Raw genomic sequence first — 26,110 nt, 5'->3', positions numbered from 1 at the left:
CCTCATCCAACTCCAGCCCCTTCCTGCTCCTCCACTCTTGCCCGTCCCCGTACAGTGGCTACCTACGTATAATTTCCAGATACATAGTTGCACTTTTTTGCACATGCTTTTATTGTAGTTTAAAAAAAAAAAAAGTTCTTAAACAGACTTTTCAAAACAAAACAATCACAGAGCCCCAAGTTAGACGGTGCACTTGGCGTGAAAATAAAAATCTTCTTGCCAACACAAGTCGAGTTTACCCTCTTTGGGGCTGTGTTGCGCCTCTCTGGGCGGTCCGGTGCATGGAGTTGCCTTGCACCTGACTCATACTTGTAAAAAAAAAAAAAAAAAATTTGATTAATTGCCTCTTTTCCATTGGTATTCCCTTAACATTTGCTTTTATACTCTGCAGCGGCTTACTGTGACTGCTGGTGTCCTGTTGCTTAAAAGGTTGAGTAACCTATGCTAAAGTTGGGGTAAAGTTTGCACTCGAGGCACCATTCCTTGAAGCATTTTTACAAGTCCTACAATCATTCCTCCACATCATCTCATCTGGATAAAAAAGGAAATCTGCAGAGGCCCCCAAATTATACCTTCAATGTACATACGTGTAGCTATCTTGCTTCTCTGAATCTGTTTTCGTTAATGCTCGCCGCTTTCTTTTGTTATTTTGCTAGACATGTATAGGATGTAATTTGTTTTGTACTTTTGTTCGCCTTTGTGGAATGGAAGTACGGTTAGACTTATTCCCAGCCAAGCCGAGTGGCATCCCTCATTTGCATCAAAATCAGGGATGATCATTGCGGAAACAGAAATATGTAGATTAACTGGGGTTCATGCATAACAATTGTTTTGGGTATCCATTTGTAGACACAGTTTGTAATAGAAAGAACATGTTTGCTTTTGTGCCGTTTGCATAAAGAAATGCAGTCAAACCAGTTTGTGATGTCTTGTGTAACTTCCTACCTTGGTTGACGATTACTTAGCAAGAAAGTGACTGGATTCTGATGTTTAAGGGACGAAAAGCAGAAGAGGATTTATGGGACTAATCGGGTCAACTAAACGTCCACAGGTAACACGAGGCATTTTTGGCATGTTGACTTAACAAACAGGTAACACACACGTGCTTAACGTGTTTGACCGACACGCGGATCCACCCTGAAACAGGTTAGGCGCCACTTTTTGCCTGTTTAAATGCGTGAATGGAACAAGCTTTAACAAGCATTTCAAGTGTTTCCGCCAAAGTGAGTTGCAGCTGTCATTCACATATATAAAGTCAAGTCAAAAGTCAAAGTCAGCTTTATTGTCAATCTCTTCACATGCCAAGACACACAAAGAAACCGAAATTACGTTTCCACTATCCCACGGTGACGAGACATAGTACACGATAGACATACAAGCAAACGACACAAAATAAAAACAAGAAGGCACAAACAATAAATAATAAGAGTGATGAATAAATAATAAATAAACAAGTAACACAATAAATAAGAGGAGCAAAACAGAGCAAGTGTGCATACAGCAGACAGTAAGCATAGCGCAAAAGTACAGGACGCTACGCAGAAAGGGGGAGAGAGTTCAGGATCCTAACAGCCTGGAGTATGAAGCTGTTGGTGAGTCTGGTGGTGCGGGAGCGCAGGCTCCTGTGCCTCTTCCCAGAGGGCAGAAGATCGAACAAAGAGTGAGCGGGGTTAGCTTTTCTAAATGTTAAAAACTTCAGAGATGTTGTTCATGTTGTTGGAATAGTATGTTAATATTAACTTCAGGGTCATAAAGAGGCATTTCTAGGGTATTAGATGTCAAATTTTAAAATGAAATGAGATTTCAATCTACCGTAGCTAACCAACATACTGGTTCTGCTCACATCTGCAGACCTTTTCAGAATAACAGTAGATAATAGCCACTTTTTTAAGGAGCAGACTGACATCCTGGTGAAAAGGTCTATTAGTTTTAGACCTCAAATGCTAAACTATGTCCACCATGGATTCAGGTGATCCTGATGGGTTTGGACTCTGCGGGAAAAACGACTTTGCTGACTCAACTGCTAACTGGCCAGGTGAGGCTCTGGCTAACATGACATTGTGGTTTGTCTGCGTGCGCTACCGTGATCTGCTTGTGACCTGACAGGTGATGAGCACATCGCCAACCATTGGATTCAATGTAGGATCATTCAATGTGGACAAGAAGACATCTTTGACAGTTTGGGATGTCGGAGGACAAAAAAGCATGAGGCCCAACTGGAGGTAATCTGGATTATTTCTGCTGTTTGCCATTTTCTCTTCCTCTTTGCCATCTTTCTTAGGTTCTATCTGGATGATTGCAAGGCGCTGATCTTCGTGGTTGACAGCAGCGATCCCCGTCGGATGCCGGAGGCTCAGAGGGCATTGAAGAAGGTTTTGAGTGAAGAAAAGTTCCGAGATATTCCGTTGATGGTTCTGGCCAACAAGATGGACCAGCCTGGCGCCATGACTGTACAGGAGGTAGAACACAGAAAAAATTCTAGACGCACAGTGGAACATATCAGCTTGAACCGACAAAACACACTTTTTCCCCCTTCTATCCTTTGTGCCCCTCTCGTCTTTCATTGCCACATACTTGCAATCAGATCTCCGACCAGCTGCGATTGAATAACTATCCTTGTTTGCGTTGGGAGATCCAAGCATGCAGCGCCCTGAAAGGAATCGGTCTGCATCAAGCCTTCACGTCCGTCGCCAAACTCATCAAGAAGAACTAACGGGAATGTAAAGGTAGAATGTGAAGAGATGTGATGGACAAAGGTTGTGTTTTGGAATGTATTTAAGAAATAAATATATACAGCATTTCAAACCAATTTGATTAAAGTTATTTATTTGTTTTGCACCAGACAAGAAATCTTGTGACACACTTATATTCCTCTGTGTCTGTTAGGCACATTTAACAGGACATATTCTTTGGTTGCAAAAGTTCTTTTTACATCAAAATAAACACTTGCGTTATATTGCATTTGTGCAAGCCATCCAAACCAGTTTGTTTTATACAGATTTAAACTGGTTGATCATAGTGAGCCGAGTTTTGTGTGGTTAGACAGCAGCTATGTAGCTCAAAGTTAGCATGACGTGTTGCATTTGTTGCTAAACATGGAATGTGCTCATAATAATAAGTCTGAATAAATGTTTTGGGGTCCAAATATCAAAGCCTCTATTTCTGGGTGAACATACTTCAGTCAACAGCACATGAATATTTTCAAACAAGGTCCCCCACAGTGTTTTTGTGTTCGATTCTCCTCTGTTACCCATCTCAGATAGTGTGTTTGTGTTCATGCTTTTCAGTGTAAGAAATGTGTTAATAAGAAAATATAATATTGCAATTTTTACTCCTGGAGTGACATGGAAGACTCCTCCTTGCTTTCCTGGTCTTGAGGCAGTGTGGTGGACAAAGCGTAGTCCTCAGCAACCCCTTCAGATATTGCGCTGACCTCCGCACACGATTGCTCTTTCTCTGGGGCCAACTCGTTGTGGATCTCCATGAAGGTGAGCTCCTGCTCATCACTGCCCAGCGGAGACAGCTGGACGTGATCCTCTGGGACGGGGCACTCTTCCATCTGGGCAGAGTGTTCTTCGGGAGGCTGGGAGGCTGATTTGCTGCGAGGCTGCAAACATACGCAGGTCAGAGGTCACACAGAGACAAGATCCAGATCACGGCATTCATACCTTCTTGATGCCAAAGGTCACAGGAGAAACCTTGAGGCTGGATGTTTTCTGCTTGATTTTCTCTCGTTGTTCAGCGGAAACAATTTTTGTTCCGATCTTTGTCATCTTCTTCTCAATGTTTTGTCGGGAGAATGCCTTCTTCAGGCTGTCAACCTGCCGAGCAAGTTAGAATCAGAATCTATCCTTATTTGCCAAGTACAGGAATTTGTATCGTTTTACAGCAAAAAGTCACTACAACAAAATCTACAGTAGATTTGGGGCAATGTGTGGCTTACCCTCTTCAGACTGGATAGTTTTAATTTCTCAGCCTTGGACTTCTCCATGTTCTCAAGATCTTGAGGCCACATCTCCTCATCCAGATCGGCCTCCAGGCCCACGTCCTCATCAGATGACAGGTCAATAGTGTGGAGTCCACCCTCCGAGGGCTGATTGCCTTCGACAGCACCGGATTCATCCCCTTCTTCCAGAATTTCATCACGAGGGAACGGCGGCGGATCCTTCACAAAGACACTGGAGGGGATCTCGTTCTCCTCCTTCAAGTGATAGCACGACCACAGTGAGCCAAACACAGGCCTAAAGTGAAAAACCTGTCATTCTGATCCTACTCTAGAGACCAACCAGTGAACAGTGACCTAATTTTTTTATAGATACGAGTCATTGGTGACTTTTTGGTCTAACTTGAGAACAATTCTTCCCAAAAAAAAAAAAAAAAGAGGCATTGAGCTGGTTAATGTACTACATTGAAGCTTCTTGTCACCCTAAACATAAAATAGGAAGAATTTCACGTTGTGTACTTATAACAACCAAACAACTGCACCCAATAGCTGAATGCTAACACATAATGTAAAATGCCATTGACAGGGTAACTATTAGCATCAAGAGTGTATTAACCCTGTAAGCAGTGGCTATTTGAACACTAACTGTGGAGCAAAACATGTTGACAGTCAGTATCACAATATTCACAGGTAAATAAATATTCTTTATCCTATGCCATAAATGACTAGTACTGAAAAATGCAACTTTTGGAGAAGTTGTGTGTGTGAATGCTGGAATATTAAGTGATAAAACATGGAATCATCTGGAATGACATCCAATGACAATTAATGTTATTGAATCATGGAATGCTATTGGTAAAGAAATGTTCAATATGTTGATCAAAAATGTAGAATCATTTTTAATTAAATGGACTGATGTTGAAAGATGTGGAGTGCTGGGCAAAGATTTTTGAATGCTACGGAAGGATACTGAAATGCATGGACACATAAAATGATATGGAAGAACAGTAAAAGATATGGACCTGACTTGAACGTTTTTCAAGGTACGAGTCATTGTTCGGACCAATGTAGTGTAAATTTGTAAAAAAAAAGAATTTGCAATACAATGGTGAAAAATGTGAAATGATATTGACGGATATAAAATGATGCCGAATGATATAGAATGAATTTAAGTCAGATAATTTGAGACAAGTGTGCTTTGAGTTACAAGCTTTGTCATATGGATTTCATATCTCAGAGCACCCCTGTACTTAATTAACACATAGACAGACACACGCTAACACATGGCCATAAGGAATTTGGGGAATGTTGTGTATCGCCGAGAGGAGTCATGGTTCCCTGTAATTCATGATTCGAAAAAGGAGATCATATGACCTCTTGTTGCATCAAAGGATTGAGAGACTAAAATAATTTCAGCTCACAGACCTGGAAGATGAGCACTTTAAAGTTGTTTCTGTCAATCAGATGGGCATGGTTCGCCTCCAATTTCTTAACCTGCGTGCCCTGACGTTCCATCCTTTCTCGTACCTGAAACACAATCCCGTTTTATTCAAAGCATCCGTGCAGTTGTCCCTGGCATTTGACATGTCAAAGTCATTGACCTCCTTCATGGTGACGGAAAGCTTGCGACTCTTGTCCAACAGTTTGCTGACAGTGTTGGAGGTGTGACTGTGACTCTTGGAGAGTTTAATCATATCGGCCTGGATCCCCCTGACCACGCCCTCCATCTCCACCTGGTGCCCCTAAAAAGCAAAGGAGTTTTCAGTTACCGCATGCCTGCGTGACCACACCCTTCTCAGATTTAACTGAACGTCAGCAGAAGAAATTGGACCAGGGCTATGAACCTCACCATCTTCCATGCCCAACTCTTGGGCAACGCCCTTTTCTGTGAACATTCCACTAAAGATTAAAAAAAGCTTCTAATACTGTTGCAAGCTGCCAATTGAAGTCTTTGACGATAAAAAGAAGAGCAAAAAAAAGGAGACTCAAGCTGCTTATGTGAACTTTATATTGGTTTAAATTGGAAAGTAGCTTTATAGCTGAAGTTTGACCGGCTTTGGGCCCTTGACAATTTCCGTTGGAGAGAATGCAATTCAATAAAGTTACAACAACTATGTAGGCCTGCTTTACCAAGTTCAGTCAAGTTGTTTGGAAAGAATGCTTAGCTCTTGACTTGGCCAAGATAATCACGTCTTTCTGAATGTGAAAGGTTTTACATCAAATGTTGCAACTGTGACTGGGTTCTGGACCATGTAAGTCCTTATAAAGTTCTAAAAAAATGTGGGAGTAAGTCTGGAGTAACTGTCACAGAGTAGAGTAGAATGCAGGCAGCCCCACCCTTCACTCACCTCCATCTTGTGCTGGTTTTCCTGCACCGCGTCCAGCATGTTGACCAGTTTGTCCAGCAAAGTGAGGACCGTGATGGCGTTGACAGGGCCTTGGCCCATTTTTTCTGGGTCCAATCCAATCAGGCTTGCTAGGGAATTTTCCTGGTTCTCCTGTTCTTTGAGCTGCTCCTCCGGTTCTTGGACCTGGGAAGGAACCAGTAGGTCCTGGTCCTGGTGGGTGTCAGTGGTCACCATGTTCTTGCTGACTTGAGCGCCGTCCTCACTCATCAAAGGCAGCAGTTGGTCAGAAAGTTCTGCAGGCTGAAAAACAGTGCGAACTGTGTGCGTGTGTTCGTGTGTGCTGAGCTCTGATTGGTTGGCACTTGGAAAAACATTCCGTCTAACTTCCCTGTAGGGAAGTGCACACCCTTAACTCTTCCAGTGCCTGAACAGACCAGTACTTGTCCTCATTGTGCAGCTTGACACAAGTTGCATAAACAAGACAAGGGTGAAACAATCTGGAGCTGCGAGCCAATTCAACTGCCCAATGGGACAGCAAGTGGAGAAAAAAAATGGAGAAACAAAGGCTATACTATTGACACTATGTCCCATTTAATTCACATGCATTTTTTACATATGAATGTCTTCTTTTACGCATTCATTAAAATAAGATGTCATTTATATAGAAACGGTGTAAAACAGTACGTGGCGCTGTCAACTCGAGTCGGGAAGGAGTTAAAAGAAAACCTTACAGCCCGTTGCCATGACAACAGAGTGTAAGGGGTTGATCTTTCTCACTGTCATGTTTTCCAGATGAAGTCATCTGGAAAGAAAGTGCTATCCCTTGCTCTCCCGCTCTCTGACATGAAGTTGTGGTTGGTTTTCCTCCATTCATTAAGCACATGAATGTTCATTTTTTGGCCTTCTAGTTCAACAATTTTGGCTCTTCTTTAAGACTATGCTATGATGGCACATCTAAGTAACGTGTATTTATGTAACATTGTTTAAAGTGATGATTTTTGGAATCTGCAGTTGTTTACAGATGACAAGAGGCTGACTTTGTTTGTCCACATGTTAAAGACTTTGAACAAGAATCAAGGAAGACATAAAGGAAGTCAGATTATTTAGAAGCACAATAGACTGTGGGCAACTTCCTCGCAGTCCAACTTTGTGTTAGTTCAGTATTCCATTTTTGTGTGGAAGTTGGAGGAGACAAGCGTTATTGACAGACAGACGATAGGATTTAGAGGAAGTTCTGTTGCGCTGCAAAAAAAGAATAAATGAAATGTTATTGAATCCGTGAAAAAATTCATGGTACACATCACAATTACAGGAAGTTTGAGACCAATTATAGTGACAAAGAGGCAGGAAAACAAAATATGTTTACACGTGACATATCAAAGACGGAGGAGAAGTATCATTTTGTGGAAGCAATTAAATCAGTTTGTGGCAGTTGAAAGGGAACATATTTACTACACATACACAGTGAAATGCAAAATGGTGAGTCAAAGTGAATACTGCATATTATTAAAGAGTGTTCACATTTACTGTATATTATTCTGTGTCAGAATATAATATTACTCAGACAATTACATTTTTGTTGTAGTTCTTCCACTTCTTCCATAATTTCAACTGATTACTTCCCAATTTTCACACACAAGAAAAGAACCAATTCAGGTGAATTAAGCACCCAAAAAGTTCCTGATGTTTGCCATTGCAATTTTAAACTGTTCAGCTCATTCAGAATATATTGAGAACACATTTTTTCACATGGACAAAATGCCCAAATTTAAAAACCTTGCCCATTTTCCTTGTCAACGATCTCAAATAACTCCCACGTTTCTCAACAAATTTAATCAGTTCAGATTTCAAATTTAACACTAGATATCAATATGTATCCCAAATTCACATAATTTAAAGAACCAAATTCCCATTCCTAAATTACACACATTCAGGATTGGGCAGGTGGGAGACAGGTATGTATGAGGGGGCATTGTGCTCCAGCACCTTTTTAGAAGAAACAACTTGATATACTTTATATTTGAGGGGACAAGCAAGATATTAGGACATTAAAAAGTAGAGTGGAGGAGAGAGGCATGACATAATAAAAATATATGAAATATAATATTTTGGGGAATTTCGTTTGAGGGGGCACCATTTATTTATTTGAGGAGGCCAGGCCCCCTCTTGCCCATTCCTAGACCCGGCTCTGATTCAGGAAATCTTATCACATTCCTCCAATTCGTGCACCAAGAATAGCCTGCCAAGGCCCTTTGCGTTTTCTGTACAGTAGGTGGCAGTATGCACCAAAAGGACGTATTCCGCCAGTAAATTAAATGAAGAAGAAGTTGCATGGTTGAAGTAATCAGCTGATCGAGTTGAAGCTAACAGATTTGAACAACAATACGTACATATAATACATTTGGTCTCCCGCTAAGGAATGTACAGCATGGCTCTAATAACAGCCAACTGGAATCCGATGGAAGATGCTTTTTATCGGTAAGTTTCAGCATCACGGGGCGGCTACTGTCAGGGAACAAGATGCGACACATGCAAACTGCAGTCAGAATCTACATTTTCTTTCTTCACATTCAAATGTATTTTTGCCGGCTTTGCATTTACTTTGATCTTATGTGACGCGGACTCTGCCGTGCTATCTTCTTCGAAGTTTTGACGTGTTTTATTTGCAGAAATAAATATAAAAATTTTGGGGGTGGGTATTATCTTCAAACATAGCCCTGCATTAACTACCCCAGAAATAAATAATTATATTTTTGCAGAACATAAATCATGCTTGGAGAAATGTCATCCCATGACATAGGCATCCTTAAAAAAAAGTAAACAATTAAAAAAATAACAGTAAATAGAATACAAATAAAATACTGTTTAATTTGTTCGTGTGAATTAAAATTTCTTAATTTATTTTCATAAATAGTTACCACAGGAGTTGGAAAAGGTGCACTGCCAAAGTGAGCAATGCTGACTCTGCTTTTGTAGCTTCCTTCCACTGTTTGCAACCAGGTTGTTTGAAAACAATTTATATCATGTTCGTTTCAATTAAGATTAACACGATTGAAAGTTGTCAAAGCATTCAATAGAAATCGATCTAGTTTAAATCAGAATACAGATGCGTGGGGAAAGACGTGATGTGTGTTATGTTTTGGCAGTAAAACAGAGCTGTACGAGATGAGTTGGAACCTGAGAGATGGATTGAAAGACTGCTTGGTAGCGGCGGCACCTTACGGCGGACCTATAGGTACACACGTGGTCGCACAATATGGACTTGATGTCCCAACTGACTGTTTTTGATTGTTTGTTGCAGCTCTCCTAAGAGAACCCCAGAGACGTTCCCCAAGTTCCCGTCCTCAATTGGAGATTTATTCTGCTTCTGGAATCGCCATTGCCAGTTTCCCGGTAAGCACTAGTGGCACACCCTTTACCGTCTAACTCACGGCAAACGATTGCGAGTGTTATGAGGTAACATTGGCTATCTTTGCAATTGTTGGCCGCTGAGGGGGCTTTACGGTTTGCTGACAGTTGGCGTGTATCTTTGGCAGTGGAAAAGTGGTCCTGTGATTCAGCTGGGTTGGACAGTCTCCGATGAGTTGTTGTGTATTCAAGAAGATGGTTCTGTTCTGATTTATGACCTGTTTGGGTCCTTCAAGAGGCACTTCAGCATGGGACAGGTAAGATGGGTTCCAAATGGCAGGCGCTATTGCGTGTTCACTCACACTAGCAGATTGCGCGCTGTGTTGAAAATAGCTAGCTCTTATTTTGCAAAGTCACTCTTAGTTTTCACCCGCCAGTAACCGCGGTCATGGTTGCACACAGCGATGCTGGCCTGCGCCTGTCTTTTAGAGATGCCAAGTTGTCTCATGTTTAATTAACCACATTACGCATGCTGAATGAATCTGTTATTATGTTCCTCCTAGAATGTGCCAAATGAACTTGAGTTGTCTTGCAGGAAGTGGTGCAGTCTCAGGTCTTAGAAGCCAAGGTGTTCCATTCTCCCTACGGGACAGGCGTTGCCATTGTCACGGGATCTTTTCGGTTCATCTTGGCAACTAACATCACTGATTTAAAACTTAGAAGGTTACCCGTCGTCCCAGGTAGCACCCGCCTTGTGCGACAACCTCCCCACAACCAAAATAATATTTTCACCTGATCTGTTTGTTAGGCTTGCAGGCGACGCCGTCCTGTTGGATTGTCCTCACCCAAGATCGCCAGACCAAAGTCTTGTTGGCCACTGGATCTGATCTCTATATCCTGGACAATACTTCTTGCACTTCTGTGGTGAGACGGACACACTGCCGGCGGGCGAACATACAGGACACACAGATGTGCAAACAGTGACATAGACGTTGTGTTCGGCCCATGTCAGTGTGCTCCAGGACTCAGTCCTCAGTTGGGCAACATTGTCCAAATGTCGGCGTCCTTCAACTACAAATATCTTGCGCTCTTCACTGATACCGGACACCTATGGACGGGCTTAGCCCAGCTTCAGGTGAACCACATTGTCGTCTCGTCACGTTTGAACCACCTTATAAAAGGGGTGTGGTCTCTGCGGGAGACTTATGTGTGACTGTGTCTCCAGAGCAAGCTGAGTGAGGTCGATACCAAAGTGAGGACACCACCGAAGCAGATGGTCTGGTGTGTACCTCTCTCTGCATTTACTGGTTTTGTGATCTGTCACTCTCTCTCTGTGTATGCGAGTGTGTGAAGACACGTGGTTATAATCCATCCAATGACAAACCTGATACTACCGCAGAGTAACCGATGAGTAACTTTCAATTAATTTGTATTAAATATGAATTAGAGCAAAGTCGGCAAATATATTAAAACGTAATATGGGAATGGGAAACTTCGGGTATTGCCCAACAATATCGCTTAAAACTAGGGTTAGGGTTTCAAACTAGGATTTTAAACTAGGGTTAGTTTTTCAAACTTTGGTTTTAAACAAGAGTTAGGGTTTCTAACTAGGGTTTCAAACTAGGGGTTTAAACTAGAGTTAGGGTTTCAAACTAGGGTTTAAAACTAAGGTTAGGGTTTCAAACTAGGGTATAAAAGTAGGGTTAGGGTTTAAAAACTAGGGTTAGGGTTTCTTAATTGTTTAAAACTACGGTTAGGGTTTTAAACTAGGGTTAGGGTTTCAAACTAGGGTCTTAAACTAGGGTTAGGGTTTCAATCTAGGGTTTAAAACTAGACTTAGGGTTTCAGTCAGGATGTATTTCACAGTGTGCAGTCAATCCTTATACAAGTTGAATTTACCCATCCCAAATGTATGTCTTACGTGCTTGTTGGTATGCCCAGGTGTCGCAGACCAAAATCCCAGCAACCGTCTGTGGTGATGGTGTGGGACCACCTCCTCCTGGTGGTCGGAGTGTGCAACGACATCATCCAGTATCCTCAATAGCCGAGATTGAACTCTAGAAACACATTTCTGCTCTTCTTGTAAAACTTCATCCATGTTCTCCAGAAGTCGCCTAGTTCCTTAAGGGTTCATCCTTGACCCCATTGCAGATTCCCACTAGAAAGTCAGTGCGTGTGTGTTGGTGAGCTGGATGGCGTTCGAATCATCAGTTCAACCAATCAGGAGCTGCTGCAGGAGGTTCCGATCGTCTGTCAGGACATCTTCAAAATCGCTTCGATGGCACCGGGAGCATTGCTGCTGGAGGCCCACCGCGAGTATGAGGTAGTGTTGTATGTCTCTCATACTGCTGGCCTTTTTTGTTCCAAAGTAACATACATGCGTGTGTGAGCCTAGAAGTCCAGTCAAAAAGCTGATGAGTACCTGCGGGAAATCAAGGAGCAAGGCATGCTGGGAGAGGCGGTTAGACAGTGTGTGGAGGCGGCAGGTCATGAATATGACTCCAACACCCAGAAGTCCCTGCTGCGGGTGAGAACAATCAATCAATTGGCTTAGAAAAAAATCTATGTTCGGTCAGGCCCATTTTTAATGTCCAATTTCAATGTGATTTTCGGTGTCTCCAGGCGGCATCCTTTGGTAAGTGTTTCCTGACAGACTTCAGTCCAGATCATTTTGTATCCACCTGTCGAGAGCTGCGCGTCTTGAATGCCGTCAGAGAGTGCAGTGTTGGTCTGCCACTCACGCACACACAGTATCCTAATCTCAGTCTCACAGTGGCCGTCCTAGTTTGAATGGCACCTTTTTTTTGGGGGAAAGCGCCACTGTCATTTCTCAGTGACTTCCTTGACATTTGGTTACAGATTCAAACAGATGACCCTCCAGGTGCTGATTGACAGGTAAGTCATCTTGACTTTTGTCCCAGCATTTCCGTCAACAGCATTCCAATTATGTGCGCTCGTAGGTTGGTGTACCGCCAACTGTATCAGTTGGCGATCGAAATTTGCCGTTACCTGAAGATTCCAGATTATCAAGGGGTCAGCAGAGTTCTTAAGCACTGGGCCGCCTGTAAAGTAAGTTGACTCCTCACCTCGTCGTAGTGTCTTTGACCAATGGAATTGTCCTGTCTCTCTATGTGGGCGCGGCCAGGTCCAGCAGAAGGAACTATCGGATGAAGCCATAGCTAGAGCGGTGTGCCAGAAGGTGGGAGACTCACTGGGGGTGTCCTACTCACACATCGCTGCTAAAGCCTTTGAATGTGGACGAACAGAGCTCGCCATCAAGGTCAAAACAGCTCTATTTTTGATTGCTTCCCTCATCTTGCTGTTATGCATGAACATGAATTGTTGGAATGAAAATCCTCCAGCGATCTACACAATCTAATATCTTTGTGCGGGTTCCAGCTGTTGGACTCGGAGGCTCGGTCTGGTGAGCAAGTTCCTCTTCTACTGAAGATGAAGAGGAGTCAGCTGGCTCTCAGTAAAGCTGTAGAGAGTGGCGACACTGACCTGGGTTTGTCTACTGGTTGCAAACATCTGCTAATTAACAACAATTCTTAAAATACATAACAGTTAAGTTAGCAGATGACTTTAAAGTACACTTACAGTATGTATTAAATACACAAGGTGTCATTTTTTTGGTGTTTACAGTTTAAATGATTGATCTAAATCCGGGGCGGGCGTCAATTACTTGTTACTTTTGGCTACTGCTCTGTTCATGAACTATTTGAGCTCACATGACCTTATGAAGAATTGTTGACGCTTGTGATTGTGTGTGTTAGTTTACATGGTTGTAACTCACCTGAAGAATGAGATGAACAGAGGCGATTTCTTCATGACACTAAGAAACCAGCCTGTCGCTCTGAGTCTCTACAGACAGGTAAGCACTTTTCCGCTTTAGGGACTTGCCTCCTATCATGTGACTCAGATCATTCAACTTGGTGTCCTCGTGTTTTAGTTTTGTAAACTGCAGGAACAAGAAACTCTGAGGGATCTTTACAACCAGGATGATGACCACCAGGAGCTGGCCAATTATTATGTTGCCACCAGCTACGGGGAGAAGGTTTGACCTGCACACACGAGTCATGTGTATTTATTCCTCAAACGTGATGTTACCATCTTACAATGATTAAAAAGATATTTGGATGGAGGAAGTTCATCCAAAGTTTTGTTTTGCTGCCAAGAACCAGTTTTGAAGTTAATTAAGGAGTTTCATTTTGACAAAAGCAGTGCTTTGTGGCACCCATACGCAGTTTAAACCTTTTACTTATTTCACTCTTATGATTACTTGCAGACGTTTTCTATGTGTATGTGTGACATCATGATAAAAGAAAACTGATGTGTGTGCTTGTGTGTGTTTGCATTTGTGTGCGTAGAGGTTAGACAGCCGTTTGTCTCACCTGCAAAGTGCCGTCGACGAATACAACAAAGCCAAAAATGAGTTTGCCTCCAAGGTATGAACCAGCTGGCAAAGTTTTTGAATGACTTAACGTCTCTCTCTGGGAGGACGAACGACGTAATAGCACGGAACAACCGTTTTTTTCAGGCCACCGAAGATGAGATGCGTCTCCTCCGTTTCCAAAAGAAACTGGATGACGAGAAGGGGACTGGGCTGATGGGCTTGTCACTGCAGGTATCTTTTTGGTTGGCATTGAAATGATTTTGCTTTATCCCCATGATGTCGCTCCCTTTCCAGGCAACCATGGAAACCCTGCTCATGTTGGGGCTTTACAAGCAGACGGATCAACTTTACAGAGACTTCAAAGTACCTGACAAGAGGTATTTCGAGAAAGGGATTCCAATGAATGAATTGAGGGATGGATTTAAAAGAGAAACAAATAGCAAGAAAAAATGTGACAAATTTCTTTTTCATTTCTATACATCCCCGAGTTACAATATGTTTGACACATCATATTTAATTAAATTCTAATTCTGCCTGCCTGCCCGTCCAGGTATTGGTGGCTGAAACTTAAGTCTTTGGCAGAGAAGGAGGAATGGGAAGAGTTGGAGAAGTTCTCAAAGAGTAAAAAGTCCCCAATTGGGTACCTGGTAGGTGGAAGTAGAGCCCAGTTGGCCACAATGATCCTTTTAGCTTTTTTAAATGTTGTTTTGTGTCATCTTCAGGCCTTTGTGGAGGTCTGCATTAAGAAAAATAATAAGCATGAGGCCAAGAAGTACGTTTCCAGAGTGACGCTTGAGCAGAAGGTCAAAGCTCACCTAGCCATCGGGTAAGATGTCAGCCCCAACCCTCCACCATGACCACACAAGTTGGGAATTCTTTGCTCATATGTGGAAACACTTGTGCTCTTCTCGTCAGCGACCTTGAGGGGGCTGCAGATGCAGCGATTGAGCGCAGGAACGAAGCAGAAATATCGGCAGTCCTCGCAAGATGCTCCACCACGGATAGGTTGTTGAGTGACAAGTTAAATCGAGCCAAATTGTCCACTGCCAAAAAGAGACCCTAGAGTCACTGTGTATGCCATTATCAGCTTCAAATCAAACCCGAGTTATAGGAAGATGCCTTCTCAATGCATTGCCAGGCGAGTGTTGGATTTGCTCCCCTTTCAAAATTATGAAATATTAAGTGGCAGTCGAACTGCATCATGTCTCTCAGCCATATTGCCTTTACACCTGTCCATGACTTCTGATTTCAAATTTGTTTTCAACAAATCATATACACAATTGTGCACAGTACGTATATGAAATATGACACAAAATGATTTCTTCGTTATACTGGTCATCGGAAAGAAGTACTGCAAACTAGTTTTACTCCTCCACGCTTTGAAAATAATAACTTTTTTTCTAACACATTATCATCATTATAATACATGGGGTAATTGATGCTGGATGCAACCCACCCATTTAGCCAGGCTTGGGATGGACATCGGAGAGCTTGTCTTAATCAAGATAATATTTGTCACAATGCCAAAGTAATTCATGCTTAATGCCCATAATGCTTGTCTGTAAATAATGTATGTGATTAAACTAGTGTTTGTTGAATCATGCCATCTTTATCTATCTCATACTTTTTTTGTTTTCACTGGTGCCTGAACTTTTTGATAGAAGGCTTTGAGTCGGTCATCATCACAGTGGTAAGCATAAGATGGTTTAGTGAATGCTCCTCGCCATGACAAATTCTCCAATTGTACTTAATACGTACAAAAACTATGCACTAATAAAAATAACAATGGTCAAAAGCATTTTTTTTACTGATTTAGAAAATATCATTACCTTTTTCCTAGCACACCAGGTTTTTGCAAAAAAGGTTTACTGGTTTAGATCAGATTGATATAAATAAATAATACATTCATAATAAATATATAAAAACGATTAAATAGAATGATACGACTGTCATAAGAACAAATATAAACCACATAAAAAGAAAACTCACCATTACGTTGAATTAGTGAGAGCACTGAGGTTGTTTCTCAGACACGAGCCCATCTGGGCGTAATCGGAGAAGATGACACCCGAAGTGTGCTGTTGTTCACGTTTTTTTCTTTCAAAAAATTCCAAAGGTTTGTCTTTTAATGCAGGATACTTGGTCTCCATGTGCCGAAGCAGTTTTGAAGGCTTCTTGCCTCGTTAGCAAGCCTGTCGCCACATATAATGCAGAGTGGGGGGCTTGGCGCGTCAGTCACCTGTGGCGATAAATCCATATTTTAAGTAGGACTCGAGAAATGTTCTTTTAAATGCAGCTTTCCTTTTCTTAGAAGTCGTAGCCTCTTTTTCTTTCGTCTCCTTATTGGGCTTTTTTCCTTTTCCGAAGAAGCTTTCCAAACATCTCTGTTTCTTGCTCATTTTTGCTTGCTTCGCGAGCTCGACTGGGGTGACATGTTACGTGTCCCGGACGAGCGTCTTGACCTCTTGACACAGGTGCACCGACGGATGTAATTAGGAGAGAATTGCCCATTTTTTAAATATTTTTCAAAATAAATTCTCCAACTCATTTTTGCGGGCTTGACTGGGGGAAACATGTCACGTGACCGACGAGCGTCTTGACCTGAATTAATTTAAAAAAAAATATATATATATATATATAATTAAAAAAATATATATATATATATGTATATATATATATATAATTATAATTATATATATATAATTTTTATATATATATATATATATATATATAAAATTCTGTACGAATTGGCGGCCCGGTACAAAGTGACCCGCGGCCCGATGGTTGGAGACCACTGATCTAAACTAAGGAAGAGAAACATGCGTGTTACATGACAAAGCAGAAATTAGGTTTTTGGTTTAACTAACCATTAGTCAACAAGGGGAAGTATTTTAGCGTTGTATCAACGTGTTTTGTTTATTTACACTAAATATAGTCAACAACAGTAACAACAACAAAAACTGGAGAACCTACAAAATGTAGAAAACTTTGTGCTCTTTTGTGCTCATGTTAACGTTTTGAATGAAAAGACAGGTAAGGGCAATATTGGGGGTCTCTGATGGTTAAGAAACAAGCAGGCGGGAGACGGGTCGGTCTGACTGGTAGAAGGTGCCGGGTGGGTGGGTGGCCTCCTTGGAGAGCAAGAGACATTAGAAACAAAGAACCTGTGTGGCGGTTTCGTGTGAGGGATGTCAGAAAAGTTCCTTACACAACTTGTGCCTTTTCTCGGCAAGGAACGAGGAAAACGTTGCGGGATCTTTGTAGACAAGTTGGTTGATTGTTGGGCCTATGTTGAAGGAGAAACCTTGTAGTGTGCATTTAAAATTTTAAGACACATGGGCCTGGAACTTCTCTGATGCACTTCATATGTGTTAGTGAGCAGCGTAGCCAGCATATTCATGTTTTCTTTTTGGGGGGGGGTCACTTTGTTTGCTGGATTTTACAAAGTTTCATATAAATGAATAAAACCCGAAGTGACATTTGATCAGTAATAATTTAAATACAGTACAAACCAGTAACAGAACCCTGTACGCATTTCACTTCAGTTTCAACAAACTTCTCAAGTCTGACCAAAACTCTGGCACACTTGCAAGACGCAGCAAAGCTTTTAGTACCACACACATATACTTGTCCAAAATCAGGCGGGACACAATTGGGGACCGCATGACATCAGCATGTGCTTTTCGCTACTTTTTAAGGTCTGCTGCCTCCCCAAATAGTAATATGGAACAACTCATTTTCAGTTTGGGAATGTCTGTCAGAGACAAAAATCAGCCTTGTTGTTTGAGCAGTGTACACAAGTGGATGAATCATCCACAACGCAAATTTGTACAAGGATTTCAGCTAAGCAAGTCCAGTATTCAAAAACAATTTCAAGACCAGGGCGCAATACTGTGCTCAATGACCAATTAGATGACATAATGTCATTGTGTTCCTCGATTGCAAATGTTCAAAGTGCTTATTGTTGCCATTATTTCAAGGTGGGCAAGGCGATGAGGATCATCTTTTCCGCTTCAGTAGTGTTCTTCGGGATGGGCAGGGTCGCAGAAAAATCGAGAGCTACGTTTGGCCGACCGAGCTGTGAAGGGGCCGGTTTTCAAAGCTGAGGAAAAGAGGGAAAAAGTGCCAATTAAATGGAAACAAAACATACATAGATATTGTAGGTCATCACATCATTTTATGTGGCCCGTAAAGGCAAATTATGTGACTCAATGTTTCTAGTTAAAATACCGAAAGTGTAAATTGTCTTCCCTTTTAATAGCATTGAGATATTGAAATGATTTTTGTTACAATCCCATTTTCAAAATAAATTAGAAAATTGTTAGACCTTCTTAAACTGGATTCTGTTGTGTGTCTGTGATGATATCCATTTCTATTTAAGTCATTAATGGCCCCACAAAGGAAACCATAACTACGATGTGGCCCACAATAAATGAGTTTGACACCCCTGCTGTAGAGCTATCTTGAGATTGATGAGACAAAAAATCCTCGTCCTTTGAAAATTTAATTACATTTGAGTTAGCAAGACGGACACAAAAATATTAAATATTCAGCATAGTATTGAAAAGATCCTAAAAGTCCTAATTCCTCACAGTATTTACAAGTGATGTCATGAGGTCAGAAGTCATTTACCTGTGATGATGTCTTCGATGGCGCCGTCTTTTCCCTCGTAAACGTGGCGGCTGTCCTTTCCTTGCCGTCGTCTCAGTTCGGTGAGAAGCTCCTGCTGCTGCCGTTTGCCCTTGTGAGACGGTGACTGAGAGGGGACGAGCAAGAAAATGAAACGCTTTCAGAAGCACTGAGCGACATTTACGACAGAAAGTCAAAGATATTTTCTAGCCGTCATCTTCATATGACCCTACCTTGGTTTCTTCATCCTGCTGCTGCTGCTCCTCCTGTTCCAGTTTCTCCAGCATCATCTGCTCCTGACGCCGTCGCTGTTCGTTCTCCTCCTCAGCCGTCTGAACGCACGCAAGTTAGCGCAGGCCACAAAATCTTACTGACTCAAAGGCTAGGCAACTTTTTGTGTCACTCACCCTGTAAGCTTTGATGAAACGGACAAAGATTGGGAAGAAGACCGATGGCGGCATGGTTTTTGAGCTCTCGCCAAAAAATTTCACCACGTCTTCAAAGGCATCCTTCAGAAACAAACCACTTTTGTGAAGACATTTTTGTTGTGATTGTGGGTATGTGCACGTGTGTGTGTGGTTGTGTGTGCGCATACCTGGGCTATGCGTGCATCCTCTTGAAGTTTGTTGAGTCGCGATTCATGCCTGCTGATGAAATCTTTCAAGGTAGCGTTGTGCTGCACGCTGAACTCGCGCCAGGTGAGTTCCATCCCTCGCTGTATCTCCTTTACGTCGCACAACACATTCTCTAGACTCACTGGAACGAACACAAACATGTACTTGGTCGCAAATGCTCGAAAAAGACGCTGTCGTCATTCCACCTCTAACCTGCAGCCGCCTTGTCCACATAGTGAAGTTCGTTGTAGAAGAGTGCCGCTATGGGATATTTCTCTCTGACCACGTTGCTGATGTAGTGAAGCAACGTCTGTGTTCTGTCAGTGGACTTGGTCTCCAGGAGCTAAAACCATGTCAACAGGGAAAGGTCAGGAGAGGTCAGACTTATCTCATCAGTTTTCAGACTTAGTACTTTGGAAAGACTCAACTTGACTTTTCATTTGAATTAGATGAATTGACATATTTTACATTCGAGGAGTGTTGTCTTGAACACGCCACTGTATGTCATTTTTTTGTGTGTGTACGTGTGTGCGTGCGTGTGTTACCAGGTCTAAGCTCTGTAGTTTGAAGCCATACACAGCACCTCTCTTACTGCTGTTCATGTAATTTCCAAGGGCTAAGATGATCTGGATCAACAAAACAATCAAGGCTCAAAATGACGAGGACAATGATGAGCGCACACCCGCGATGGCAACAAACTGACCTCGAGTATTTTTTTCAGTTTTTGTGATGATTTTATAGAAACAGATGCTGCAATCATGGCATGGAGTTGCTGCAAGGAAAACATAAGTTGGTTAAAAAAAATACACACACCGTAATCAAGTGCTTCTCAATGTGTGACTTACCGGTGTTAACAATTGTACATTGTCGCTGAAGTTCCCCATGAAGGTCATAATGGACATGCGCTGGTTGAGTCTTTCAATACGACTGAACTGGACCATGAAGCTGTCTTCGTCACTCAGTGCCTCCAAAGGTTTTCGGTCTCTCTCATACTGGCGGAGAAGCTTTAGCTCGGCTTCAGTTGGCAGGAAACGCATCAGACACTCCACAAAGTCCACTCGAATCGTCCGAAGATCAAACCTAAGCAAGCACAATCCAGCTAAGACACGAGAGTTTGCTCACAGACGGCTGACTAGATTTTTCAGGTACTTTACACAGAGAAAGGTGAAATAGAGAAGGGGGAAAAAAAATGATAAAACCAGGTGGATTTTGCCTCTTTAATTCATATTCCTAAAACAAAACATTAAAGAGTACACTAGTCAAACTAGTTGGGTTTGACAGAACATATTCTTACAAAAAAAATTGGGGGTTGACTTCCCCTTTACGAGCAGATTATGTTTGCCTCCTGTGCAGCAGAGCATTTATATGTCCAGGTGAGACTTACATGTGGATGGCACGGCAGATGACCTCTGGACCCTGACCGGCTTTTCTGAGTGTGATGGCCAGGTTCTTAGCCCGGTTTGCGTCCAGCAAAGAGACTCTGGATGGAGCTTTCTGGGGAAGTTTCTGTCTGGACAAAGTCAAATCCATTGCTGGACCCTGAGCCTTTGTTTTAAAGAGTTCCTCAAAGCCCTCTACATCCAGATCCTGGACACAAACAAACCGGTATCAACTGGATGCACAGTTTCAAACGCGACAGGTCGATTTAACCGGTACCCTCAGGATGGCTTCGTCGTCAATGTCATTAAAGACGGTGCCGTTGATTTGACTTGGCTTCAGGGCGACCCAATTCAAAACAGGCATTCGAAACTTGGTCTGGATCGGCTTCTTTATCTTCACCGCTGCACAAGTGAAGAAACGGATTGGATGACACATTGTAGTGAGTTGTTTTAAATAAGGTCTGGTGGTTCAAGGACAACGTATTGATTAACTATCGTGAGAGATGGATGATTGTTAAACAGGTGGCTGCTTGGGGGGGACGGATGACGGATAGAAGGTTGACACATGAATGATGGACAGATGATTGACATATGTGTGTTGTCATTAAACATACAGAATAACTTGAGTGGTCCCTCTGATAGCAGAATAAAAGAGAACAAACTTAGTTAGTGACAATCAGAGTGAAGTACCAATTACCACTTAAAAAAACATCGAGACCAACATTAAAACTACAGTAGCATAGTAGACCTAAGAGAAATAGTTTGAAACTTAACCCTGTGCTTGAATGTAGGGAAAAAAACTGCACCTAAAAACAATTCCTAAATAACACAATACATATTAGTTTAATAAAAAATATACTTAAAATTTTATTTAAAAAATGAAATACAACTCTACTTAGGCTTAGTGATTCTTACTCTTTTTGCGTCTGCGCTCACCTGCTAGCCCAGAGTTGAAGATGACGGTGGGCGATCCCCCAGAACCCGGAAGCGGAGGGGCCACCGGCGGAGGAGGAGGTGGCATCGGGAGGGTGGAGGAGAGTTCGCTGGTCCGACACGGAGGGGGAGGAGGTGGGGGAGGAGGCGGAGGAGCCGGTGGTGGAGGAGCAGGGTACAACCCGTTGGACACTTGAAAGAAGAAGGAATTTTTTAACATTTAACATTTTTTTATTTTTTAAATAATAAAAATTAGACATTACCGAGACTGGTTTGCTTGTTTTTTGGTCACAGTAATTTGGGACTTTCTTGAAACTGCAGATCTACTCCACTTCTGGGATTTTGTTTTTCTGATTGGTAGTGTTCACACTCACCTGAGGCTGGCACTGGTGGCGGGGGAGGCGGCGGCGGTGGGGCCGGCATATCCGGAGCACCGCCCATTCCGGCTCCCATGTTATGATAGGCGACTGTCTCTGGGCTGGATCATGGAAATAATAAGAATAAAAACTCTTCTTTGTGTTTTTGTGTTGTATCCAAAAAATGGTGCTACCTGGGGGAGAGAGTGGCGCAGGGAGGAGGCGAGGGTGAGGCAGAATTGGCTATGCCTCCATCACCTTCTCCTCTTTGGGGTTGAGGAGCTCCGGGACCTCCCGCCTGTTGGGCCTCTTGGGCCTGTCGCTCAAGACGACTCTGACGGCGAATGGTCTGGTCCTTCTCCCGGACAATCCGCCTCAGTGTGTGCACCTGTGTGTTGGCACTGGCATACACATCCTGCGCGACACAAAAACAGACCCTTCAGTGTAAGGTTGACCATGGACTCGAAACATATTCCACTTCTAGAAGTAGGTGGAGAAAATGTGAAACAAAATATCAAAAATGCCTTTAAGGGGGGCTCCCCATGTCTGGAATATTTATTTATTCATTTATTTATTTACGTGACTAACCCGGAGTTGGTCCAGCTCTTTGTTTGTTTGCATCAGCTGTTTTTCCAGTTCCACAATCTTCAGCATTGCTTCATTTTCGACATCAAGCAGACGCTCCGACATCTGCGTAGAGAGTCACGTGAGTGGGAAATGGTGGTGTGTGCCATCATAGTGCCGTGTCAGCTTTTCTTACGGTACTCAGGTTCTCCTCCAGCTCTTCCACTCTTTCCAGAGCTGCGGTTTTGGTTTCAGCATCTTCTAGCAGAGTGCCGACGTCAAACACGTTGTCCAGGTATGCCTGGATCTGCACCTGGAGTCGGTCACTCTCTGTGTGCTTCAGCCTCTGGTAGGTGGCAGAGAGACAGGCGGGACAATGATTCTCTTGTGGACACGATTGATTGTTTGGCTGGCTCTCCAACAGTTGATCATGTGACTGATGCTGACTGAAAAAGTTCCCAAAGTGTTACCTCGAGGTGGTCATCCAGGTTGAGTTTGGTGAAGTCATACTGCAGATGCACTCGGAAGTTCATGTCTTCCACCGAGTGGACCACAATGTTAATGAACTGCATGCATGCCACCTGAACAGATGAACAAAACAACTCGTCGGCAATTCAAATTCAAGTCTTTCTGATTAGACAAGATCATTAAATTCATTTTGTGATTTTCATGCTCACAAGGCAATACGTGGTGTTGTTGACCTTACCAAGAAGTCAATATTGTCATCTTCATTTTTGAAATGTTCCATCAGCTTTTCAAAGCGCATCGACTCGGAGCACACCTGAAAAACATCAACCAACCCATCGACAACAAGGCAGTCAGTCCATCAATCCACTTAAAGTCACTTTGACGTCAGGTGTTTACAGTTTTAAAGTTGTCAAAGGCCGACAAGATGATCTCATGTCCACCTCTGACCAAACACACAGCTGCCAACAACTCCAGCACCAGAGCTTTGGTCCTGGAAGGGACACAGAGCAAAGATCAGCTTTTAGCACAATCTTCTGCATTGTCTATCATGTATGATGGCGCTAGCAACCTTGCATTCCTGTTGTTGAGGCTCAGAGCAATTTCGTTGACTCCATGCGGGTGAGACATGACCATGTTGAAACCGTACTGAGGAGATCACAACAATACGTGTATTATTTCCATTCTTGCCCTAATTTGAGTTGACTTATTTTTAGATCTCAAGAATGCGACTACCTCAAATAATCTGATGTAAACCACATTATTTTTTTCCCACCTGGTAGTTCATGATAGCTCGCAGACACATGATGCACACGTGGACGTCGTCTTTTTTGCAGACCAGTCGGGAATTTTTCAGAGTGCGACTACTGGGCAGCGTGTTGGAGCGAGTTACCAAAGTGGAACTACTAACGAAAGAAAACCTGATCAGAAATCGGACCTGCACATTTTTGCCTTTTGTTACCTGATGGAGTGCCGCGCTGATCTGGGTGCAGAGGACGAAGGGGACGGGAGACTGCAGTCACCGTGGAGATCCTCTATGGAGCGACTCCATGGAGAGTCAATTGAAGCGGCGTCTCCGCCAGACTCTGACTGTTCGCCGTCAAATCTGCAAAGGCAAAGTTGAACAGACACAAATGAGCTGATAAAATCTGATGATATGGCTTTTTCCTGCAATCAGACCCAACAGGATTGTTAATGTGTTCACAGCGGGTTCCATGGTAACAATGTTAACTGGATTTGTCCGGACTGCTTTTCCAAACTTGCCCTAATCCAGCTCGGATGAGCTTGAGCTCATCAACAATCCTAATGAAGTATAGAAAATGGTTAGAATGAATACAGGAATAATTTCCAGACTTACGTGACAGCATACTGAGCGAAGGACAAATACTCAACCAGGACATCCAGCCCTCGGTTCTCCTCGTTCAGAAACTCTCGAACCCACCTGTACGCAAAAGAACGGATCAAACAGGCCAAATAGACAAAGAGCCGGCCGGACACTCGTATGGTACCCAATGTGGTTTGTGCGAAGAGAAATCTCAAGTTCTCGGAGTGTCTGGGTTGACTCCTGGACCCGCCTCCGGAACTTCTGCAAGTACAATGTCAGTTCACGTAAGCAGAAAGTAATGTGAGCTCATTGGTGGTTCTCAATGTTCTTTGATTGATTGAAGTCATAGCAGCAAGTGAGAAAGCGATAAATTGATCCTCTACGAAAATGAGCTGATCAAGTGATGACTGCCATGCAACATATAGATCCTGATCCAGTACCGGTACAGGTTAGGACCACAATGTCTTGTGCTGCAGGTTCTGAAGAGTGCAATCTGAGTCAAGTAGCGGTGCAGTGTCATAAAACAATGGTTCCATTCAGTTTGGTCCAGTTTCTTTTCATTTCCACAGATCATAGAACGGCAAGTAGTTGTTCTGCTATTTACATTTGTAGGTTTCTATCTACTGGCCATCTTACCTTGCGGGTGACAGCCGGGTCGAGGAATCCTCGCAGCTTCTGGATGTATGTGTGTGGAGGGTTTTTAACCTGGAATCTCTCCTACATCCCCAAGGTGATGGTTAGCACGTTGAAAAGAATCATCTTTCAATGCAACTTGAAGATGAGGTAGTACCTGATCACAGATGAGCTCCCACTTCTTCTCATTGTCATAGGAACGCAACAAACGCACCTTGTCTGGAGGAAGGTTCATAGAATTCTGAAACACAATTTCATTTTGCAATCAATATTTCTGCGGACATATTCTTGTGCGGATGGTTATTTTCCAGGTCTCAGTCAGTCAGTACCTGTCTCGCAGCCCCCCACAACAATACACAAGCAGCAATAGTCTACATCAGGCTGTTGTGTCGTATCCCCCATTTCTTTCCATATTTGTGTAGTTACCAGCGCAATGGAGAACCTCTCCTCTAGCTCGGCGGCGTCGGGCATGGGCAGTCGGACCGGTGCGGCTCTGGACCGGATGACGGCCAGCTGGCTCTCCATACTCTCGGCGTTCCCCATCCCAGACACACTTCACACACGCTTGTAGCCAACACACCCACCACTACAGACAGAGCACTCAGCACACACACAGCAACAGCAGGAACATGTGGTCAGCCATAGCACACGAACACGACTGGAGGTGATGAAGGCCGTGGCTTTCTCCCTCTTCCTTCCTTCCTTCCTTCCTTCCGTCAGTCAGTCTCCTCCAGTATGCCTGTCGGTCTTCCCGTCTGTCTCTGCTCTGATGGTCCCAGTCCACCAAGCCCTGCCGTCTCACTCTTTGTCTCTCGCCTGCCACCGATGGTGATGATGATGTTGAGCCCGGTGATGCTGGGCAGCGTTTAGTGTGTCTATATAATGTGTGAGCGTGTGTGTGTTGCGTGAGCGCGTGTTGCAGATCAGCCGGTTAATCCTCCCCCCCTCTCCTCCCCCATATGAAGAAAGAGAGTTGTGGCCGCCTCCTCTTTGTCTATGTTTCTCCACCGCTCGCTGGCTTTCGCTCCCCGTCTTTGTGTCGCTGCTGGCTCAAGCCTCCCTCCCTCCTCCCTCACTCCGCTGCATCCTCAGACAATGAGGCCTCTGCTGCAATAAGCTCCGCCCCCTAGCAAGCTGACGCGAACACTTCCAGTTGATTTTTAAAGGGTTTATTGCAC

At 43.1% G+C, this 26,110-nt stretch overlaps 4 protein-coding genes and 1 long non-coding RNA gene across 8 annotated transcripts; 2 read left to right on the top strand and 3 right to left on the bottom strand.

The window, feature by feature from the left end:
- Positions 1-154: 154 nt before the first annotated feature.
- Positions 155-1,043, bottom strand: LOC119119831. The gene is made up of 3 exons (XR_005097401.1): positions 946-1,043; positions 400-531; positions 155-308 (listed from the first exon to the last, which is right to left on the bottom strand). It is a non-coding gene; the product is annotated as an uncharacterized LOC119119831 (long non-coding RNA).
- On the top strand, positions 690-2,805 carry arl11 (ADP-ribosylation factor-like 11). 3 transcript variants are annotated; one of them, XM_037246473.1, is made up of 5 exons: positions 690-1,051; positions 1,970-2,035; positions 2,107-2,222; positions 2,282-2,459; positions 2,585-2,805. In XM_037246473.1, exons 1-5 carry the CDS (start codon positions 1,019-1,021, stop codon positions 2,711-2,713), a joined length of 522 nt encoding a protein of 173 aa, XP_037102368.1. In that variant the 5' UTR covers positions 690-1,018; the 3' UTR covers positions 2,714-2,805. The 3 variants fall into 3 exon arrangements, with proteins under 3 accessions (XP_037102368.1, XP_037102369.1, XP_037102370.1); XM_037246474.1 differs by having other exon boundaries at positions 938-1,091; XM_037246475.1 differs by having other exon boundaries at positions 1,020-1,146.
- Positions 2,806-2,809: 4 nt separating this feature from the next.
- Positions 2,810-6,652, bottom strand: cavin2b (caveolae associated protein 2b). Its single transcript, XM_037246470.1, has 6 exons — positions 6,292-6,652; positions 5,545-5,685; positions 5,369-5,470; positions 3,944-4,201; positions 3,669-3,821; positions 2,810-3,607 (listed from the first exon to the last, which is right to left on the bottom strand). The coding sequence occupies exons 1-6, from the start codon at positions 6,556-6,558 to the stop codon at positions 3,329-3,331; spliced, it is 1,200 nt and encodes a 399-aa protein (XP_037102365.1). The 5' UTR covers positions 6,559-6,652; the 3' UTR covers positions 2,810-3,328.
- A 1,951-nt stretch (positions 6,653-8,603) lies between these two features.
- vps16 (vacuolar protein sorting 16 homolog) lies at positions 8,604-15,641 on the top strand. Its single transcript, XM_037242658.1, has 24 exons — positions 8,604-8,769; positions 9,438-9,526; positions 9,593-9,684; positions 9,828-9,956; positions 10,235-10,379; positions 10,448-10,563; positions 10,652-10,774; positions 10,865-10,920; positions 11,581-11,670; positions 11,791-11,962; positions 12,035-12,166; positions 12,262-12,389; positions 12,499-12,534; positions 12,600-12,708; positions 12,785-12,919; positions 13,039-13,147; positions 13,416-13,513; positions 13,592-13,696; positions 14,010-14,087; positions 14,180-14,266; positions 14,330-14,412; positions 14,586-14,682; positions 14,758-14,861; positions 14,951-15,641. Exons 1-24 carry the CDS (start codon positions 8,711-8,713, stop codon positions 15,096-15,098), a joined length of 2,520 nt encoding a protein of 839 aa, XP_037098553.1. The 5' UTR covers positions 8,604-8,710; the 3' UTR covers positions 15,099-15,641.
- A 1,283-nt stretch (positions 15,642-16,924) lies between these two features.
- On the bottom strand, positions 16,925-26,027 carry fmnl2b (formin-like 2b). 2 transcript variants are annotated; one of them, XM_037243587.1, is made up of 28 exons: positions 25,359-26,027; positions 25,090-25,173; positions 24,936-25,016; positions 24,484-24,560; positions 24,333-24,416; positions 23,937-24,080; positions 23,751-23,880; positions 23,547-23,623; positions 23,375-23,468; positions 23,217-23,291; positions 22,981-23,091; positions 22,707-22,856; positions 22,535-22,636; positions 22,141-22,361; positions 21,965-22,068; positions 21,594-21,782; positions 21,272-21,292; positions 20,935-21,059; positions 20,663-20,865; positions 20,124-20,358; positions 19,982-20,050; positions 19,824-19,904; positions 19,492-19,621; positions 19,260-19,420; positions 19,072-19,173; positions 18,898-18,996; positions 18,668-18,791; positions 16,925-18,137 (listed from the first exon to the last, which is right to left on the bottom strand). In XM_037243587.1, exons 1-28 carry the CDS (start codon positions 25,473-25,475, stop codon positions 18,049-18,051), a joined length of 3,279 nt encoding a protein of 1,092 aa, XP_037099482.1. In that variant the 5' UTR covers positions 25,476-26,027; the 3' UTR covers positions 16,925-18,048. The 2 variants fall into 2 exon arrangements, with proteins under 2 accessions (XP_037099482.1, XP_037099490.1); XM_037243595.1 differs by having other exon boundaries at positions 23,751-23,877.
- Between the last annotated feature and the right edge of the window lie 83 nt (positions 26,028-26,110).

The sequence above is a fragment of the Syngnathus acus genome, chromosome 2 (genome assembly GCF_901709675.1).
Source record: "Syngnathus acus chromosome 2, fSynAcu1.2, whole genome shotgun sequence".
NCBI lineage: Eukaryota > Metazoa > Chordata > Actinopteri > Syngnathiformes > Syngnathidae > Syngnathus > Syngnathus acus.
Note: the sequence above shows the minus strand (reverse complement) of the source record. Positions and strands in the feature narration are given on the sequence as shown.

Excerpts from the sequence above, each read along its gene's own strand:
- arl11 (XM_037246473.1), top strand. The coding sequence starts at position 1,019 with ATGGGACTAATCGGGTCAACTAAACGTCCACAG. Across the intron at positions 1,052-1,969 it reads GGTCAACTAAACGTCCACAG|GTGATCCTGATGGGTTTGGA; the intron begins GTAACACGAGGC and ends CCATGGATTCAG. Across the intron at positions 2,460-2,584 it reads GCGCCATGACTGTACAGGAG|ATCTCCGACCAGCTGCGATT; the intron begins GTAGAACACAGA and ends ACTTGCAATCAG.
- cavin2b (XM_037246470.1), bottom strand. The coding sequence starts at position 6,558 with ATGAGTGAGGACGGCGCTCAAGTCAGCAAGAACATGGTGACCACTGAC. Across the intron at positions 5,471-5,544 it reads TTTCCGTCACCATGAAGGAG|GTACGAGAAAGGATGGAACG; the intron begins GTCAATGACTTT and ends ATTGTGTTTCAG. Across the intron at positions 3,822-3,943 it reads AACTATCCAGTCTGAAGAGG|GTTGACAGCCTGAAGAAGGC; the intron begins GTAAGCCACACA and ends CTTGCTCGGCAG.
- vps16 (XM_037242658.1), top strand. The coding sequence starts at position 8,711 with ATGTACAGCATGGCTCTAATAACAGCCAACTGGAATCCGATGGAAGAT. Across the intron at positions 8,770-9,437 it reads ATGGAAGATGCTTTTTATCG|TAAAACAGAGCTGTACGAGA; the intron begins GTAAGTTTCAGC and ends ATGTTTTGGCAG. Across the intron at positions 12,709-12,784 it reads AGCACTGGGCCGCCTGTAAA|GTCCAGCAGAAGGAACTATC; the intron begins GTAAGTTGACTC and ends GGGCGCGGCCAG.
- fmnl2b (XM_037243587.1), bottom strand. The coding sequence starts at position 25,475 with ATGGGGAACGCCGAGAGTATGGAGAGCCAGCTGGCCGTCATCCGGTCC. Across the intron at positions 20,359-20,662 it reads ATCTGCCGTGCCATCCACAT|GTTTGATCTTCGGACGATTC; the intron begins GTAAGTCTCACC and ends GTGCTTGCTTAG. Across the intron at positions 19,421-19,491 it reads TGTGGACAAGGCGGCTGCAG|TGAGTCTAGAGAATGTGTTG; the intron begins GTTAGAGGTGGA and ends TGTTCGTTCCAG.